Source organism: Thunnus thynnus, chromosome 14 (genome assembly GCF_963924715.1).
Source record: "Thunnus thynnus chromosome 14, fThuThy2.1, whole genome shotgun sequence".
NCBI classification, from domain to species: domain Eukaryota; kingdom Metazoa; phylum Chordata; class Actinopteri; order Scombriformes; family Scombridae; genus Thunnus; species Thunnus thynnus.
In genome coordinates, this window is record NC_089530.1 from 19,817,308 (window position 1) to 19,833,141 (window position 15,834).

Here is a 15,834-nt window from a genome sequence, read left to right on the forward strand (position 1 = left end):
CTTATTTTACCGTTTGCTGATTGCTTTCAGCCATATCAGAGTCATATTAAGTTACTGCTGATGAGAACCCAGCATTTCTTGATTTTGCTGCTTCATATTAAAAGCTTTTAAATGACTAAATAATGGAAGACTTTTATTGTGAAGAATTTATAGGAAATCAAATGTGGGAACTGAATTAGTGGAGCCTCGTTAGCGGCACTATTCCTCAATAAAACAGGTCGAGACAACAAAATATGGAATAGTACAAGCAGAAACAGCCACAGAAATGCCATAATGTTAGCAGAGTGGAGCAGTGAACTCCAGCACCAACAAACGAGAGCAGCTGACCAACACACACAGAGTCAGATGACCATATAACATGGATGTATTATAAGAGCTGGATACTGGACTGAAAATGGTGCCTATTCAGTCCAAGTAGAATTGCTTGCCTGGCGCATATGCCAAAGCAGTTTCTAGCCTCTGGGTTTACTTCTGAGGATATGCAGCCCACTGAATATGTGCCCCAAGTTCCCAATCGGCCCATAGACTTTACATTGTGGTGACATCACAGATTTTTAAATGGCTTTTCTTGGCTCAAGGAAAGTTTTACAAATACAAAAACTCCATTATATATATATATATGACAGAAAATAAGTAAAAGCATAATAGAGCCCCTTTAATAAATAATGTATGTCCTTAAAAAAGGCACTAATATTTATTCTTAACTTAAAAATAAACATAAATATTCAATAGTTAGAGATATTTTAATTTCAATAAACTTTGATAACCAAAATTCTGATTATTAATCATTTATTATTAATTGATTCTAATTTGGTTTATTTTTAAACCTAACCCTGGCTCTATTTTAAATGTTAAAGATCTCCCTCCAGACATGTTTTAAGACATAAAAAATACTCTGCTTTGAATTTATTTCCACCAAAAAAAAAGTTAAATTACCTAGTTGTATTCTCAAAGTTAGATCTATTTCTTCTCCTTCATCGGAAACTCCAGAATCTATGAATATGCAAAAATACTTTGCTATATATACTTACTAATTTTTATACTTTTAAGTTCTAGACACAAGATGTCTCCTACTTCACTGAAAACTTCACTCTCAGTGTATGTGCACTGGGGATTTCAAGTTTCCACATCACATGTGTAAGTTGGATACTGGACCATGATTTCACCATGTTTCCAGACTAGTTGTAATGTCACAAGTCATGCTCATGAGTACACGTCTTAAACTCAGATTCATGATGAGCACAGAGATGAATGTGAAAATAGCCCTCTAATGTCAAACTGCACATATTTCGTTCTGCACAGGGAAGCTTAAACATGACAATGAAGTAACAATAAGCAAAATGCATTTTTGACTGGAGGGAGACTCAAATTTCACACCTGTAGCCCTATATGTAACATGAATCATAACCCTATGATTAACTGAATTTGACTTAATATGTATTAATGACTTCTTGCATAGTAGGCTTCTTACTGACACACACTTGGAGTAGATTATCAGAATTACTGTCAAAATAGTGTGAAGGTTGTTACTTGTCAGCAAAAGGACAGATTTCTTCTTAACAAATGTATTACTCTAAAAGGGCATGGCAACCCCAGGCCATTGCCATCCCATTTGAAATACAATGTAAGCATCTTTGTAATACTTCAATCTAGTCCAGTCATCTAGTTATTAAAATACTTACACTCATATCATTTAACCTCCTAGAGTTGAAGTTGAAATTCACTTTTGCACTGAACTGAACAATGTCTCATCTGTTACGGTGATAGTTGAAGTTACCCAAAAACAATTTAATTACATGAATATCTAATGTTGGTGTCCAGTTGACATACATGCATCACTCAGTCGAGAACGTACAGATACCCTAGTATTTATTGGTGCGATTGAAGCAGCACAAGAATACATCAAAGACAATGAGGCAAGTCACTAAGTATTTTTCACTGCTTCATGCGAAAGCAGAACACAAAGATACACACTGACTTTGAACTAAGCATCTGTAGATTGCACCCATCTGTGTTTATAAGCCTGTACAATATGCAGCACTGGAGATATACACTGCAAATCCCCCTGTCTTAGATGTTATCCAATTATTGCCCCATCTGTTTCTGTTGCATATTTGGCACAGTCTCTGTTGTTGTTTTTTTATTGACTTTCTGTCATCACAAACCTCATCTGTCCTTTGTACTTACACACAAAATAAGCACTTGGACAACTGGCACATCATTATCATGACCAACAATGAAAAACAAAATGACAAAAGCACAAGAGTTGTATTGTAAATGTTATGAACTTTTGCTGGTGTGCAGATCCTTCTCATATGCTTTCCATCCACTTGCATGGAGTGCAAGTTAAGTTTGAATATAACCATTGCTCCTCCAGAGGGAATACTTCCTTGCTATGGTAACAGTCTCTCCAAAACAGTCAAATGGCTTTGTTCTCATGGTCAGTCTTTATAGCATGTCCATGGCCGATGCATTTTCCCCTGAACAGGGACAGTCTTAAAAGCTCCTGTAGGGGGCGGCAGCTCAGCATTCCTTTCTGGTCTTCACCATCTTGCTGGCGTACTTGATAGGGATCCCCCAGCGTCTCATTAGATAGACATCAAACACATAGGCCATCCCTGGCTCCAGGCCCCCGATCACAGCTGTAGTGACGGCCCGCCGAGGATTCAGCTCCTGGAAATACTTGCAGAGAACTCTCTCGGTGTCAGAGCGGGACTCTGGCCCCAGACAGGGTGCAGTTAGAGCTGATACTCCTCCAGCATCTGCTTCACTTTTTCCCAGCTTTCGGCGGTACACACAGTACAGGCTTCTTTCTTCTGTGCCCATCCACGCCAGGGTGACAGTGTTGCACCCACGCAACCGGTTAAAGGATTTTATCTGCAAGGTGGGTGGCAGTGACGGGACGCCTCTGCGGTGGTAGGCTGAGGAGGTCTGAATTTTGACTGAAGCCATCAGACCTCCTGGTAGAGCTGGATCTGCAGCAGCAGAGATCTTCTCTGTGGTGGCTCCTTCTCTCTCCAAGTGGATAAGATAAGAGGGACTTCCCTGGAGCCAAATCTGCACTAAATCACCTCCCACAGCCTGAGAGGTCAAAACCTGACCTTTACTGGACACTGTGACCTTGACTTTTTCACCTCCATCGCAGCTCTGCAGGGTGAGGAGGCCACTCTGCTGCCAGCCCCGTGGATTGAAACTGAAGAACTGCTCCGAGTTGGACCCTCTGTCATTGAAGGTCACCCACCTCAGCTCCCCCTCTCTCAGCGTGGTGATCGCCGGCTGAGCCTCCTCATGCGTCCGAGCAACTGCCCCTTTGTAGGCCATGCTGGTCCCATTCAGCCTGTCGATTATGAAGACGTCAAAGTAATACTGGGTGTCAGGTAGGAGCTCGGAGACAGTGCAAACACTCTCTGTCCCTTGACATACACACTGGAGATCAGCATACTCATCTGTGAGGGAAGAAGGTGGACTTTGGGGCTCAGGATAAGCGTCCCACTGCTGCCACCACCATTCTTTCAAAATTGGCCACACTGTGACTCTCCTCCTCCTCTCTTTCTTTTCTTGGTTCTGGTCTTTCTCTTTCCTCATGCTCTCTCGGGCTGCGCAAATGCTAGGGTAGTTTTGCTGAGAGTTGACAAGGACGCAGTAATCATAACTTTTCTGTGTGTGTGGGAGGCTGGTTAGCGAGGCACTGGGAGCCCAGCTGAGGGTGACACTTGTCATTCCTACACCTAATGTGTGAACTTGAGGATCAGCTGGGACCAGAGGGAAGGCTCCTGAGGTCCCCAGGCCTTCATGGAGGTACACTGTGACTCTGGTGTTCTGCTGTTTGGACCGCAGCCTCAGGATGTAGATGGAGGCATGGGGATAGGAAGGACCCCTGTATGTGTCCACTACATTGCCAGTAAAGCTGTGTATTTTCTCCTCAGTCCCAGGACCTCTCCACCACACTTCGGGCGTGCTCTTCTTGGTGCTCCCTGTGAGGAAAGAAAAGAGTTTAAAACATATTTCTCTACATATAAATGATTAATAATAGCTATAACAAACAGGAAATTAAATTACACAAGGCTCTAAATTGTTGTTTTTGAAGTTCAACATATTCTTACATTCTCACATTCTTATAGTTCAACATATTAGAAGAACCGCTTATCGATTATCTTGCTGAGGGTTAGATGAGAAGATCAATACCACGCTCATGTCTGTGTGCTAAGTATTGAGATAGCTTAGCTTAGCATAACTGGACCTGGAATTTTGTGTCACCATGACGTTGCCAGGCAACAAGCAAACTCCAAGGAAACTATAAAAGAAGGAAGGGTCATTACATCATTATACCAATGTTCTAAGATCTGCTTGGTGCCAGACTTTGGTGCCAGTTCTATTGAAGCCTATGAAAGAAGCATGGAGAAGCACACTAAAACCCAACATATCTATGTCATATGACGTTTGATGAAGAAATGCTTCTACCCAATGACAGAACACACTTCAGAGAATACTTACTGATTTTTTCCAAATGTGTCCCTTTTGTTTATTTGTTATTGATCTCCAAATACTATCCAAAGATGATTATAGGCATACTTTACAGGGCTCAGGGCGAGTCAAATTAAAATGCTCACCATGGCAAATAAAAAAAAAGTTGCAAGTGAATTGTCCCTTGAAAATATTGAGTGCAGGATAAATATTGTTAAGAAAATCTGTACTTCTCTCTTTCTTTTATTTTGATCCAGAGGCTGCTTTGATTGACAGGGCTAATAAAGCTAATGTTATGGGAATATCAGATGTTCAAATGAAACATTTACAAACCCCCTCTGATTATTAATTGTGCATTGGTAGGCTATAAACGAACCCTTAGCTATAAAAAAAACCATTTCATTTCATGGCTATCAGAAACTTTTAGAAAAACTTTTAACAACAAACTTGATCATCAGAAAATAACGCATTGTAATTATGAATGAAGCAATCTCTGCTGTGATAAAATCAACACCTGGGCTGTAATCCCATTTGTCTGGTGCCCTGCTGTGACTAATCTACCAAACGCCTGGTCACCATACCAAAAACTGCAGATTATGTTACATAACGTTATCTAGCAGGCTCACAGTTAAATAGTTAGGCTGTTATCAGAGTTTAGCTAACTTACTAACATTAGTCTGTTACTAACCTCAATCACATATAAATCTAGCATAACATTAACATAACATTAACGTAACTTGCATGTAAATAAATAATTGAATTAATTATACAAATGAAACGAAAGGTACCTTTAAAACACATGAAACATTAGCTAAATAACAACACACCGAAATGCCAGTGCCTCCATCACCCAGACTGATAACATGTAAAACTAAGAGGGGGGAGATGAAGGAGTGGTCTGCCCATTCACCACTACGTTAACTGTGCTGAGAGCTTTCAAGTGTGGCACCAATGTGCATTCACGCGCTACACAGTGACGTAATGACCCTTCCCTCTTTCACTGTGTCCTTGAAAAACTCCAGGAAGTCAAGAAATAGTCCAGCACATACAGTACCACAAACCACAACATTTTTACATTTATTTTTTTGAATGGATTAAACTTTGTTTTCAGTTTGATAAAATGTGTTAATTAGTTAGCTCAAGAGGTGCTGGTAGGTGTATTTTTGAACTTTTGACAGAGCTGTTTTCCCCTGCTTCCAGTCTTTGTGCTAAGCTAAGCCAATCACCGTCCAGCTCCAGCTCCATGCTTGACATGAGAGTGGTATCAAACTTTCTCATCTAACCTTATGCAAGAATGTAAAATAAGAAAAGTTCTCATAATTATTCCATTAATTATTTTTGTTTGGATAACCAAAAATCGTGATATGCACAGGAAGTAATATTTTTATGCTTCCGGCAGTATCAACAACAGTTTGTTTGGAGTGAAGTTGAAGAAAGCATCACAATTTAGTATGAGCCACTATGGCCACCATGATTCAACAGACAAAAACCCGTAACTACAGAAATTCATACTTCAGACTAAATTCATAATCCCTAGAAAGGGTGTTGCTTAAACACCACAATAATAAATTTTTATACCTTTACTTGTCAACACACAAGTGTTGTTTCAGCACAATGTTGATGTTGATCAAAATCCCTTAGCAAAATCTGACTACTGTCTCACTAATTAGAAAAGTATCATGCTGTTTTATGTGAACACAGTCATACATGTGCACGAGTACTCACTGCTGCAGGACACAGAAGCATTGCAAATTGCATTAAGTGCATACACAAACAACAAATTATTGAGGGCACAGACCCCAATGGATAAAGAGAAAATCCTGATCTCCAAATAAATGAACAAATAAATATATAAAATGTCAACTGCCACTTCAAAAATGGTTGTCAGTATTTCCATTCATACCTAAAGTGTTTTCGTTTTGAAGTACGCACTCTTCACTTGAATGACGAAACTGCCAAATAAAAAAAAAAAAACAACCTGTCACCTCTTGTATTCACTGCTCATCTCTCCTTGAAATGAGAAATCGCTCCTCAAATGAGACCAAATGTTACAGAATCAAAGTGAATAATTCAGGCTGGCAATGGGGACCCATGAGCTCAGGATCTGAATGATTCATGTGTCATTTTATAACTCCATACTGTTATTTTACCATGTAGAGAAGCTTGTTTAGTTAACCCGGAAAAGTACTCATGGAGGGCTCTGAGGCATGTTTTGGAGTCCAGAAATCTGTGTCTTTTTAGTTTGAGAATTTGATGCTCTTAGTTTACTTGGAGCATGTATTGCCCTGACTTTCATGCCGTCTTGTAAATGTGCTACAAATAGTATGTTTAATCTTCTGAGTTTATTTGATTTGTTTGATTTACTAGGCACAAAAAATGCAGACTATCAACACATATTATTTCTTTTTCAACATTTGATCTGTTATGTTGCCTTGATGTGTGTATGTTTGTGCGTTTTATGGCACTAAAATCTAAATCCAAAGTCTCATATAAAATTTATGACAATGTGACAACCAGATACGATCCCAATTCCTGTGTCAATGCCTGTATGACTGATCAATAGGAATCAGTTTAGGAATAGTTCATAGTAGAAATAGTTTGATCATCCTCACTATGACATGTGCTTCAATTTCTGGTCATAAAGCTGCTCCAAAAAGTTAAGAAAACTGTCTTCTGCAAGTACAAAGTTAAATAAGATTAAAAGTCTTGCTCCACTAAATCCCTGCCCGTGATAGTGATGATAATATCAAATAGATCATCTTGGCTTTCCTTGATGTTGTAATGATCTTCGGGGTAAAGTGAATGTCTAAAGGTGCAGATTGTAGTCTTACTGTCCACTTACACTGCAGGCTCTTGAGGGGTTTGTCCTTCAGGGTGCGGGCAGCCAAGTTCCACTCGATGGGGAGGTCACACGGGCTGACAGTCACCGACATCGCTGGAGCCTTCTTCTTCAGTGTGAAGTATAGCCTGTGGAGGGGAACCAAAGATAACGGGAAGAAGTTGTTTGATTCCTCACAGGGAATGTCAAAAAGATAACATCCTGTTTCCATTCAGCTGCACGGTGATGGATGAGAAGACAAGATATCGTTCGGTGCATACTGTGCAACATCCTTTCATTTTATGGTTGATTTGAAGATACTGTAGACTGCTTATAATTTTCTCTCCTGAAGCTTGAAGATTTCAACGTGGCAGCTGTTTCAAACATTTGCCCGTCGCCGTCTTTCCATTTGCCTACATGCTGATCAGTCGTTTGATAGCAGATCAGGAGAGGTGACCTGGGAATCAGATGATAAGGCTGCATTGACAGTTTCAGATGGATATCTGCCTGTTTGCTGTAACTACCTGAGATCGTGCTTAGCATAGAAACAGTTATGTGCCTTGTTGTGATCAGATGTTTTGAGGACAGCATTAGTGCGTGGTGGAATATGGATTTGCATATTAGATGGAGTTTCGGCTGCAGTTAAAGGACATCTGATATTCACGCAACCACTTTGCATATTAGATGGAGTTTCAGTGGTGGCTAAAGGACATTTGATATTCACGCAACCACTTTTTTAATTCAAACAACCACTTTTCTTTAACTCTTAAGTCAATGTTAAGCTGTTCACCTCCACAAAGATCTTTTTTTAAACACCTTTTCTGTAACTGTGTGTCTGTAATTTCTTCACAGCCAGTTACCCTTCATGAAAATGAAGTAACTGCATGGTTATTTGTTAATAAATATTTGTTCTCCTCCCTTACACACACCATTATTCTTGATATTGTGCAGATGGTGGTTGTTTTTAAACAGATGTGCGACACTGTCATTCTCAAGGGCACTTTGCTGCTTATTTAATAGAGTGATTAATTTCTGAATCAATGTTTTCTCTCCATTATTTGCCGTGCGGTTCTGCATGACTGCACTGGTGGACAGACTGCAGCACACAGGGAGATGCATTTCGCAATTTTCAGCTCCCAGCTTCAGAAAGCAGGCACTGGCACTGTTCTGTAGGGTTCAGGCCAAATGGGCTCCACTTCCTCTCGCTCGCTCTACAGTGGTGTTGGAATCAACCACTGTCTCAAAAAAAAAATGGTCCGGGGGAATGGCTGGTGACTTGTTATTGAAGTACAGACAAGGGCAGATCTGATGACGAACTGGTGTTGAGTTTTTAAAAATGTAATCACTTTTACACGAGATGAAACAATCTGCCGTTTGAGGTGAGAATTCAAGTTGTTTCTTAAGCCAAAAGAAAAGTTTCAAGAATAATCTGTTGGGACGGTCCAGATAAGATTTGCTTGCATTGGTTCCCGAATTAATTATTTATTTGTTGACACTGACATTTCAACTTGATTTCAAGACTCTTAGACTAAATACATGTTAAAAAGATTTGCATCTATTTTGAAATTGTTTAACAATAATCAAATTCAAATGCAGTTTTGATAATCCATTAAACAACAATGTCAAATATTTGCTGGCTTCACTTTCTCAAATGTGAGGATTTTCTCTGGTTTATGTGACTGTTAATTGAATGTCTTTGGATTTGGCGCTGTCAGTTGGACAACACAAACAATTTGAAAACCTTGGGCTCTGGTAAATTGTGATTGCATTGCGTTATTCACTATTATATGTCTATTTTCTGTCTTTTTTTAGACTAAAGTGGTTGTTGTCTGTCGTATCCCCACAAGCCTATCGGATGAGCTCAAGTACCCTGTCATCAACACCACCCATCATGTTCCCGATGTGTTGATTTGAATAGATTTAATTTGGATTTTATTTAATATTGTTGATTATATAAAAGTGGGTTGTTTTGATTTTGTTCTCATACAAGATACAGTCTCCTAATCCATGTTCAGATAAGATCTCATTCTTTCCTTCTCTTGTTTTTAGCATGTTTGGTTAGATATTCACACTACTAACAGTTGTAATGGCAGATGTTGGACATTTCTTAATCCTATTTGTGAGTTTATTTTCCTCCTAAACACCAATATCTGGATATATATAGTGTATATACTGCAGAAGACCCCCCAGGTACAATTCTCCCTGGTTGGGAATCATTGAACTAATTAAAAAGATCAAAAAGATAATCAACAGATTAACCAATAAAGAAAATACTAATAATATAATAAAATAAAAAGTTTATTTAGATTATTAAATGGTTGTTGCTCCAGTAGCGACCAACAACAACATGAAAGCATATTGCTTCATACTGTTCTCCCATCCCATCTGTTCCCCTACCTGCGAGTTCGTCCTTTGGGGAGAATTATAGAGGTGATCTTCCCCTCTGGTAACCATGTAGTGGGGCGAAGTGGCACCTCATTCTCAGGTGCCAAGGCTGAGTGTGCCTGGGGCCATGATGTGCTCCAAATCAGCGCCAAAGCTGCACTGAAACACCAGGACAGGGACACGAGTGCCATCGCTCCTTCTTGCTCTCTGTCTCTTTCACTCTTTCACTTTCCTCAGTCAACCCGGTCTTGGATATCTCCCAGGCTCTGAAAAACGTGTGGCGGAAAGGTCAAGAACATCAATCAGACCCCCATCAGCAACACACACTCACACACAGTAACACACTCAAACACACTTTTCACACAGTTTAATTTCTACTGTACCATTCACACAGACACTAAAGAGCTGTAGAGGCTGATGATTCATTGATATGAAGAAACATCCTATCCTATTCAGACAGAATTATTCATGCAGGGGGAAAGAAATGGCCATGCTTTATTACTCTGGGATGTGTGTGTAGCACAGCTTGACACTGTAAAAAAAAAATCACCAGTCGCACTGCTTTTCAAAGTGTGAAGTGGGTTGCTAATATGACTCTGAAGTCGATGCCTTTACATCTACATTTCTATTTTTAGTTAGTTGGGGAGTTCAGATGGGTCTGTTCTCCAAATATCTTTCATCATGGGTATTAGCGGCCATTTTATCAGGAGAGAGTGATGCCATGCTGATGTGGAGAGAGTTGCACAAACAGCACCTGGAGCTGCTCTGATACAGTCGAATCCAATCAGCAAACAATAATGTAATGCCTAACAATAGCTTAGGAAGTTGGATCAGATTTTGCTGCATCTCTCTCTATCTTTCTGTCTTTACTTTCATTTCTTTCACACTCTATTAGTTTTCCCTGTCTTTTTGTGTGTGTAGCTGTGATTTAGTGTGGGTAGATAGGGTGATTACAGGTCTCAGTGTTCTTTTTCTCCCCAGGGAAAACACATTTGTTCAAAGTCACACAGTCTTCACAAACACACTCCCGCCTTCCTCTAACAAGGTGTATTATGTCAGTGCTTTGCCCTATAGATCAGATGACAATCACAGTGGAACCATGGAGGCGGCTACAGAAGGTACATCTGAGTCTTTTGGGCCCCGGGACGCTCAGAGATCCAAACTCACAAACCGTCGCACAGCTACAAAGTAGTGCAGAGGCGCCTGCTCATTATCCTTGCACAGAAAAAAAAGGGGAGTGAACGACCCATAAAGCTTTAACTGAGAGACATGCAGTGGGAGAGAGGCAGATTGAAATGGGAGGGAGTGAGGGAGGAGAGGAAGGGGAGGCTGAGGAAGGGAGGGCTGTGGAAACGGAGAGCAAGAAGAGGAGGATGTTGGATCCTAGAGTAATTACAGAGAAGGAGACGGAGAGAGGAAAAGAGGAGAAAGTGCAACTGAAGAAGAGAGGGTTGAAATCAGAGAGAGAAAAAAAACCCACCTTATTGCCATGCAAGGTTGCAATGAATTTGTTACGGTGTTTTAGCCAGACAGTTGATTGGTGTTTACTTTAGCTCCCATGTCGAATGGGTTCTAATGTGTCACATATTACCAGACGGCTGCGCAACCTCACAGCCCCTTTCACACTCCCCCCCTCATTCAATCTTGATAAAGATGAAGACACAAAAAAGCTTGGCGGGCTATTTTCTTCAAAACGTACCCGCTGATAAAATATGCATACGGTTCCTCAGCAAATTATGGCCAATTGAATTTTCATAAGGCAAAAAAGGCTGGGTCTTACAGAGAGAGGGAGCTTAGTGAACTTAACTACCGCCCTCTATAAATAAATACACACTCCCCTTTAAACACAGGAGCTCATGACTTTGATGGTCCCGCTCACTCTGTGCTCAGCTGCCTTTTTTTTTTTTTTTTTCATTTAGATGAGTTTCCTCTTTCCATTATGTTTATCCCAGACTGTCAACTGACTGAAATTTACTCTGGATACTGTTTGGGTTTTAATTAAAGCTACTCCAACCCTGCTCTGTTTCTTTTTCTTTCTCTCCCTCCCGTTCTTTTTCCTGCCTGCTTTTCACTTTATTTTGTTCCCCCTTATTTAGAAGTTGGTGCAGGCTCAGTTTCAGAGGGACAGGTTGAGTGCTGTGCGCTATCTGTCCGCACATTGTATTAGCTATCCTCTATCTCTCTGTGCTCTGGCAGGACCATCTGCCTTCTGTTATCTGTGGGCAGGGACAGATTAAATGGCATGGGGTGGTCCCTGCAGGATCCGTTGTCCCCCCTAACTACTACAGGCAAAGAACTGGCATGTGGCTCATGGTGGGGGTTGATGAGATGATGGTGGGGTAACATGCACTGACCATGGAACTTGATAGGATTTTACGGCTGATTTTCTACCTCGCTGCATGTACGTTTGAATGTGTTTGCCCTTCTCCTGTCTTCCTTACTTTCATTGTCCCTTTGTGCCTGCCTCTCTCTTTCTCCTTGTCTCATATTTTCTTCCATGCATTACAGTATACGCTGTGCCCTCTCTTGATACACACTTTTATGCCCGCTCTTTCTCTGTGATCACTGTCCCACTCCACAGTCATACTTTTCTTTACAAGTGACAAGAGAATTATTTGTAGTCAGAGAGAAAAGACAGGCGCAGTGAGCAATAAAATACATAGACGTCCGATGAGCACATCCTTCAAATATGCAAAAACGTGATGCTGTCAAGATGAAAACAATCCTGCAACAAATGAAAAGTGCCCTGCATCTGTCTCAGCTCTTTTAAAAACCCTCTAGAGACCACACACACACACACACACACACACACACACACACACACACACACACACACACACACACACACAGACAAGAAAAAGAACTGATCCAAAGAAACAAGTTGCTGACTTACACATCCAGTTGAAATTTGAGATGCTGACACACACACACACACACACACACATGCTCTGCAAGGACAACAACATGCATGCATGCATCCTCCTTACCTTCTCTCAGTGCAAGCTCTCCCTCTCCGGCGCAGGGAGTGAGGGATGGGATCAAATGAGAGAGGGAGCGAGGATGGTGGAGGAGGAGAGGGGGATGAGAGCCGGTCGCAAGGAGAGGAGGAGCGACAGCAGGTTGTTGTCGGGTGTTCCACTGACTCTGTCTCCCATGGGCTGCTGCTCACTCCCTACTTCAGGAGGTGTCTCTTCAGGGCTCAGGTGTCCCTTCAGGGCTGTCCCAGCTCCTGTGTGCCTTGGTGTGTGGTGCAGGCACTCTCCTTACTCTTTCTCTCTGTCTCTCAGTCCTGCACACGTGGAGGCTCGTCCTGCTAGACACTGTGTGAATGTCATCCGGTCACTGAAGCCTGTATCCCTCTCTTCTCGTTCTCCCTCTGTCACTCTTTTTTCCTCCCTCTCTCCTGTTCTTTTCACTTGTTCCCTGCGTTCACCTCCTCCGGTGGTGAACAGAGCTCACTTGCAATTCAAATGGGCTCATGTGTGATTGTGTGTTTGTGTATCTCTATGTGCAATCTGAGAGTGAGGGAGCAAGTGGGTGAGTGTGAGGGGGCTGACGGTGAGGTTGCTGAATGGGGGTGGTAATGAGAAAAGAGAGAGAGAGAGGGAAGAGAGAGAGAGAGAGCAGGGTTAGGGGAAGGGGAGGTGATGTAAAAGTTAAATACATTAACCATTCTCTAGCTGGTCTGATAACATCTGTATTAGGAGAGGGCTGCAGACAGCATGTTGGAGGTTACACTGTCTTTGTGCCCTTATCTCTTGTTGGATCAGGTGCTTAGACTGCCTCTAAATGAATATGTTTAAATGCAAGGACAGCCCATCCAACACTTAATGGATTTATGCAAATATCTTGTGTGCTTGTCAGCTTTAAAAACAAATTAAAACTGCACCATGTTGAGTCAAAACAAAGAAAAAATTCACTTGTTTTGTAGCAGTGCTGAGGAAGCTTGTTTTTTTTTTTTTACTTCTACATTTTTATCATTATTTATTAAGAGAAAACTATATTTATTTTTATGAAATTATAACATTCAAATAAAGTATACAAGAATGTGATCAACTTTTTTATATATTACGCCACTCGGGGCCACTCAAACTGGTTTGACTGGTACTGTATAGAGTTTAGCTACAGTTTTAGAATATTATTTACTATTTAAAAATCACAGTATTTCTGTCATTTTAGCGATAAAATGTGGATAAAAGATCACTGTTGGATTTCAGTGGATTTTCAGGTGGTGATTGGAATAAAATTCTGAAAATGTGAATCTAGTCTATCATGTTTCAAAGAAAAAAACAAACAAATTACATATATATAATAATATATGATAATAAATAAATGCACATGCTGTTTTGTGTTAAACCACTCAGTTACTAGACATACTGCTGTAAAAGTGCATCCACATGCATTTGAAATATACTTGCATATAGATACATATAATTTGACAGTAAATCAGATCACATTTTATTCTTTTAGTTAATATATACAAGGTTAATTTTATGCAAGTTAACAATAAATCTCTCTGTCCACTTTTCTCATCAAAGCCTTTGTATGGAGTCGAAATAAAAACCTTCACCCCTTCATGTTATAGTGCATCAGAGCACAATATAATGAACTGGAAATCTACCAGACAGAGAGCTTATAAAGTCTGTATACAGGACAGCCATATTGCAGGCTTTATGCCCTCCACCTATAGGTCAAGTGTAGGTCTCAGGGGACTGTGGGGGCATTCATATTAGTAGCTCTCCAACCCCACCCAGTCCTCACATCTCCACACAATGGTGGGCCTCATATACTGTGCTCTCTCTCCTTAGCTCTTTAATCAATATCATCAGGAAAATAGAAAGAGGCCTGCCACATTGTGTGTTAACTCCCCCTTTCCCATCCTGTGATGGGGCCTTTTCTCACTCATTCACCAGGTACTTCAGTGTAGGGCTATTGAGGTCACTCTGAATGGGACCCACTCCACCCAGAGGGAATATTGTCTGACCACAGGCTAAAATCTGAGAGACCCCCTCTCTGCCTTCCTCTCTGTCTCTGTCTGCCCGTCTCTGCCTGCATCACTTCAAAGAAGAATAAAAAATGTGGCACATGAGCGCTATTAATATATGTATCACTTCTGTGGCCACAACTGGTCTTCTTTTTAAGTGAGGACCCTTTGCTGCGGCTGGACTCTCTTTCAAAGCCACCAGTCCTCCTCTCTGTATCCCTCTCCATTCGCTGGCCCACTTTACAGTCCCTAAGAAGTTCTGAAAGTCGGCAATCTGGCAGAGCACGATACGGCGGCTGCTTTTGAAGATTGGATGGTGATTAACCTTAGAGAGATTACTGCACACATACAGCTTTGTGTATGAGCTGTGTTCTAGCAACTTTAATACTGTTTTTTTTAGGAGAATTTGATTCGAGAATCAGCGCATTCTGCACACTGTAGACTGTTTTATTACACCTCAGACACGGAATTGATGCACAAGCTTGGGTGACACACACTCACAAGCTCTCACACACATCATCTCTCTCTCTTTCACTGCCATCATGACTGGCCTGAATATTTCTTTTGATCCCACAGCTCCCACCCCCCTTCTTGTGTTTGCCGTTTAATAATTTATCGACATACAGTCACCGGACAAACTCCATCCGCAGAGAAAGCGACAGAAAGCGAGAGTAAAAATTTCATTTGGCATAATTGCATGAAAAGAAAACTGCAAAACTGGCCCTTTTTTATCTATTATTGATATGTGCTTACGAGTCATGCATAATGTAGGGGGCCGTCTTATGACAACCATGTATTAAATATCATGTTCTGGGGGTCGGGGGGTCTCAGGATGCATGCTTTCAGTGCCACAGTTAGTTGTCTTTTGTATTGAGTAATAGCCTGCATGGGATGAGCTGTAGACGCAAAGAGAGAAAGACAGATTGACAGTGAGAGAATTAGCAAATGATATAGGGGGGACATGAGGGAGGGAGGGAGGGTGTGCTAGCTGACAACGGGTTAACAGGAATCTTTATTTTTAACAACATGTCATCACCAGCCGCCCATCTGCTCCTGTGCTGTCAGAGTCCCTTGAGAGTGTGTGTGTGTGTGTGTGTGTGTAAATGTGCGTGTGAGAGAGAGAGAGACAGAGAGAAAGAGAAAAGATGCAAGCAAACCCATCACAGATCAGATCACTGATCAG

General features: G+C 41.1%; 1 protein-coding gene across 1 annotated transcript; it reads right to left on the minus strand.

The window, feature by feature from the left end:
- Positions 1-1,843: 1,843 nt before the first annotated feature.
- ndnfl (neuron-derived neurotrophic factor, like) lies at positions 1,844-13,153 on the minus strand. The gene is made up of 4 exons (XM_067610460.1): positions 12,655-13,153; positions 9,680-9,933; positions 7,307-7,431; positions 1,844-3,974 (listed from the first exon to the last, which is right to left on the minus strand). Exons 2-4 carry the CDS (start codon positions 9,856-9,858, stop codon positions 2,524-2,526), a joined length of 1,755 nt encoding a protein of 584 aa, XP_067466561.1. The 5' UTR covers positions 9,859-9,933; positions 12,655-13,153; the 3' UTR covers positions 1,844-2,523.
- Positions 13,154-15,834: the final 2,681 nt, after the last annotated feature.

Bases quoted from the DNA above. Each gene is read 5' to 3' on its own strand.
- ndnfl (XM_067610460.1), bottom strand. From the start codon at position 9,858: ATGGCACTCGTGTCCCTGTCCTGGTGTTTCAGTGCAGCTTTGGCGCTG. The intron at 7,432-9,679 runs GTAGGGGAACAG...TCCCCTCCACAG, and splicing joins CCCAAAGGACGAACTCGCAG to GCTATACTTCACACTGAAGA. The intron at 3,975-7,306 runs GTAAGTGGACAG...CTTTCCTCACAG, and splicing joins ACCCCTCAAGAGCCTGCAGT to GGAGCACCAAGAAGAGCACG.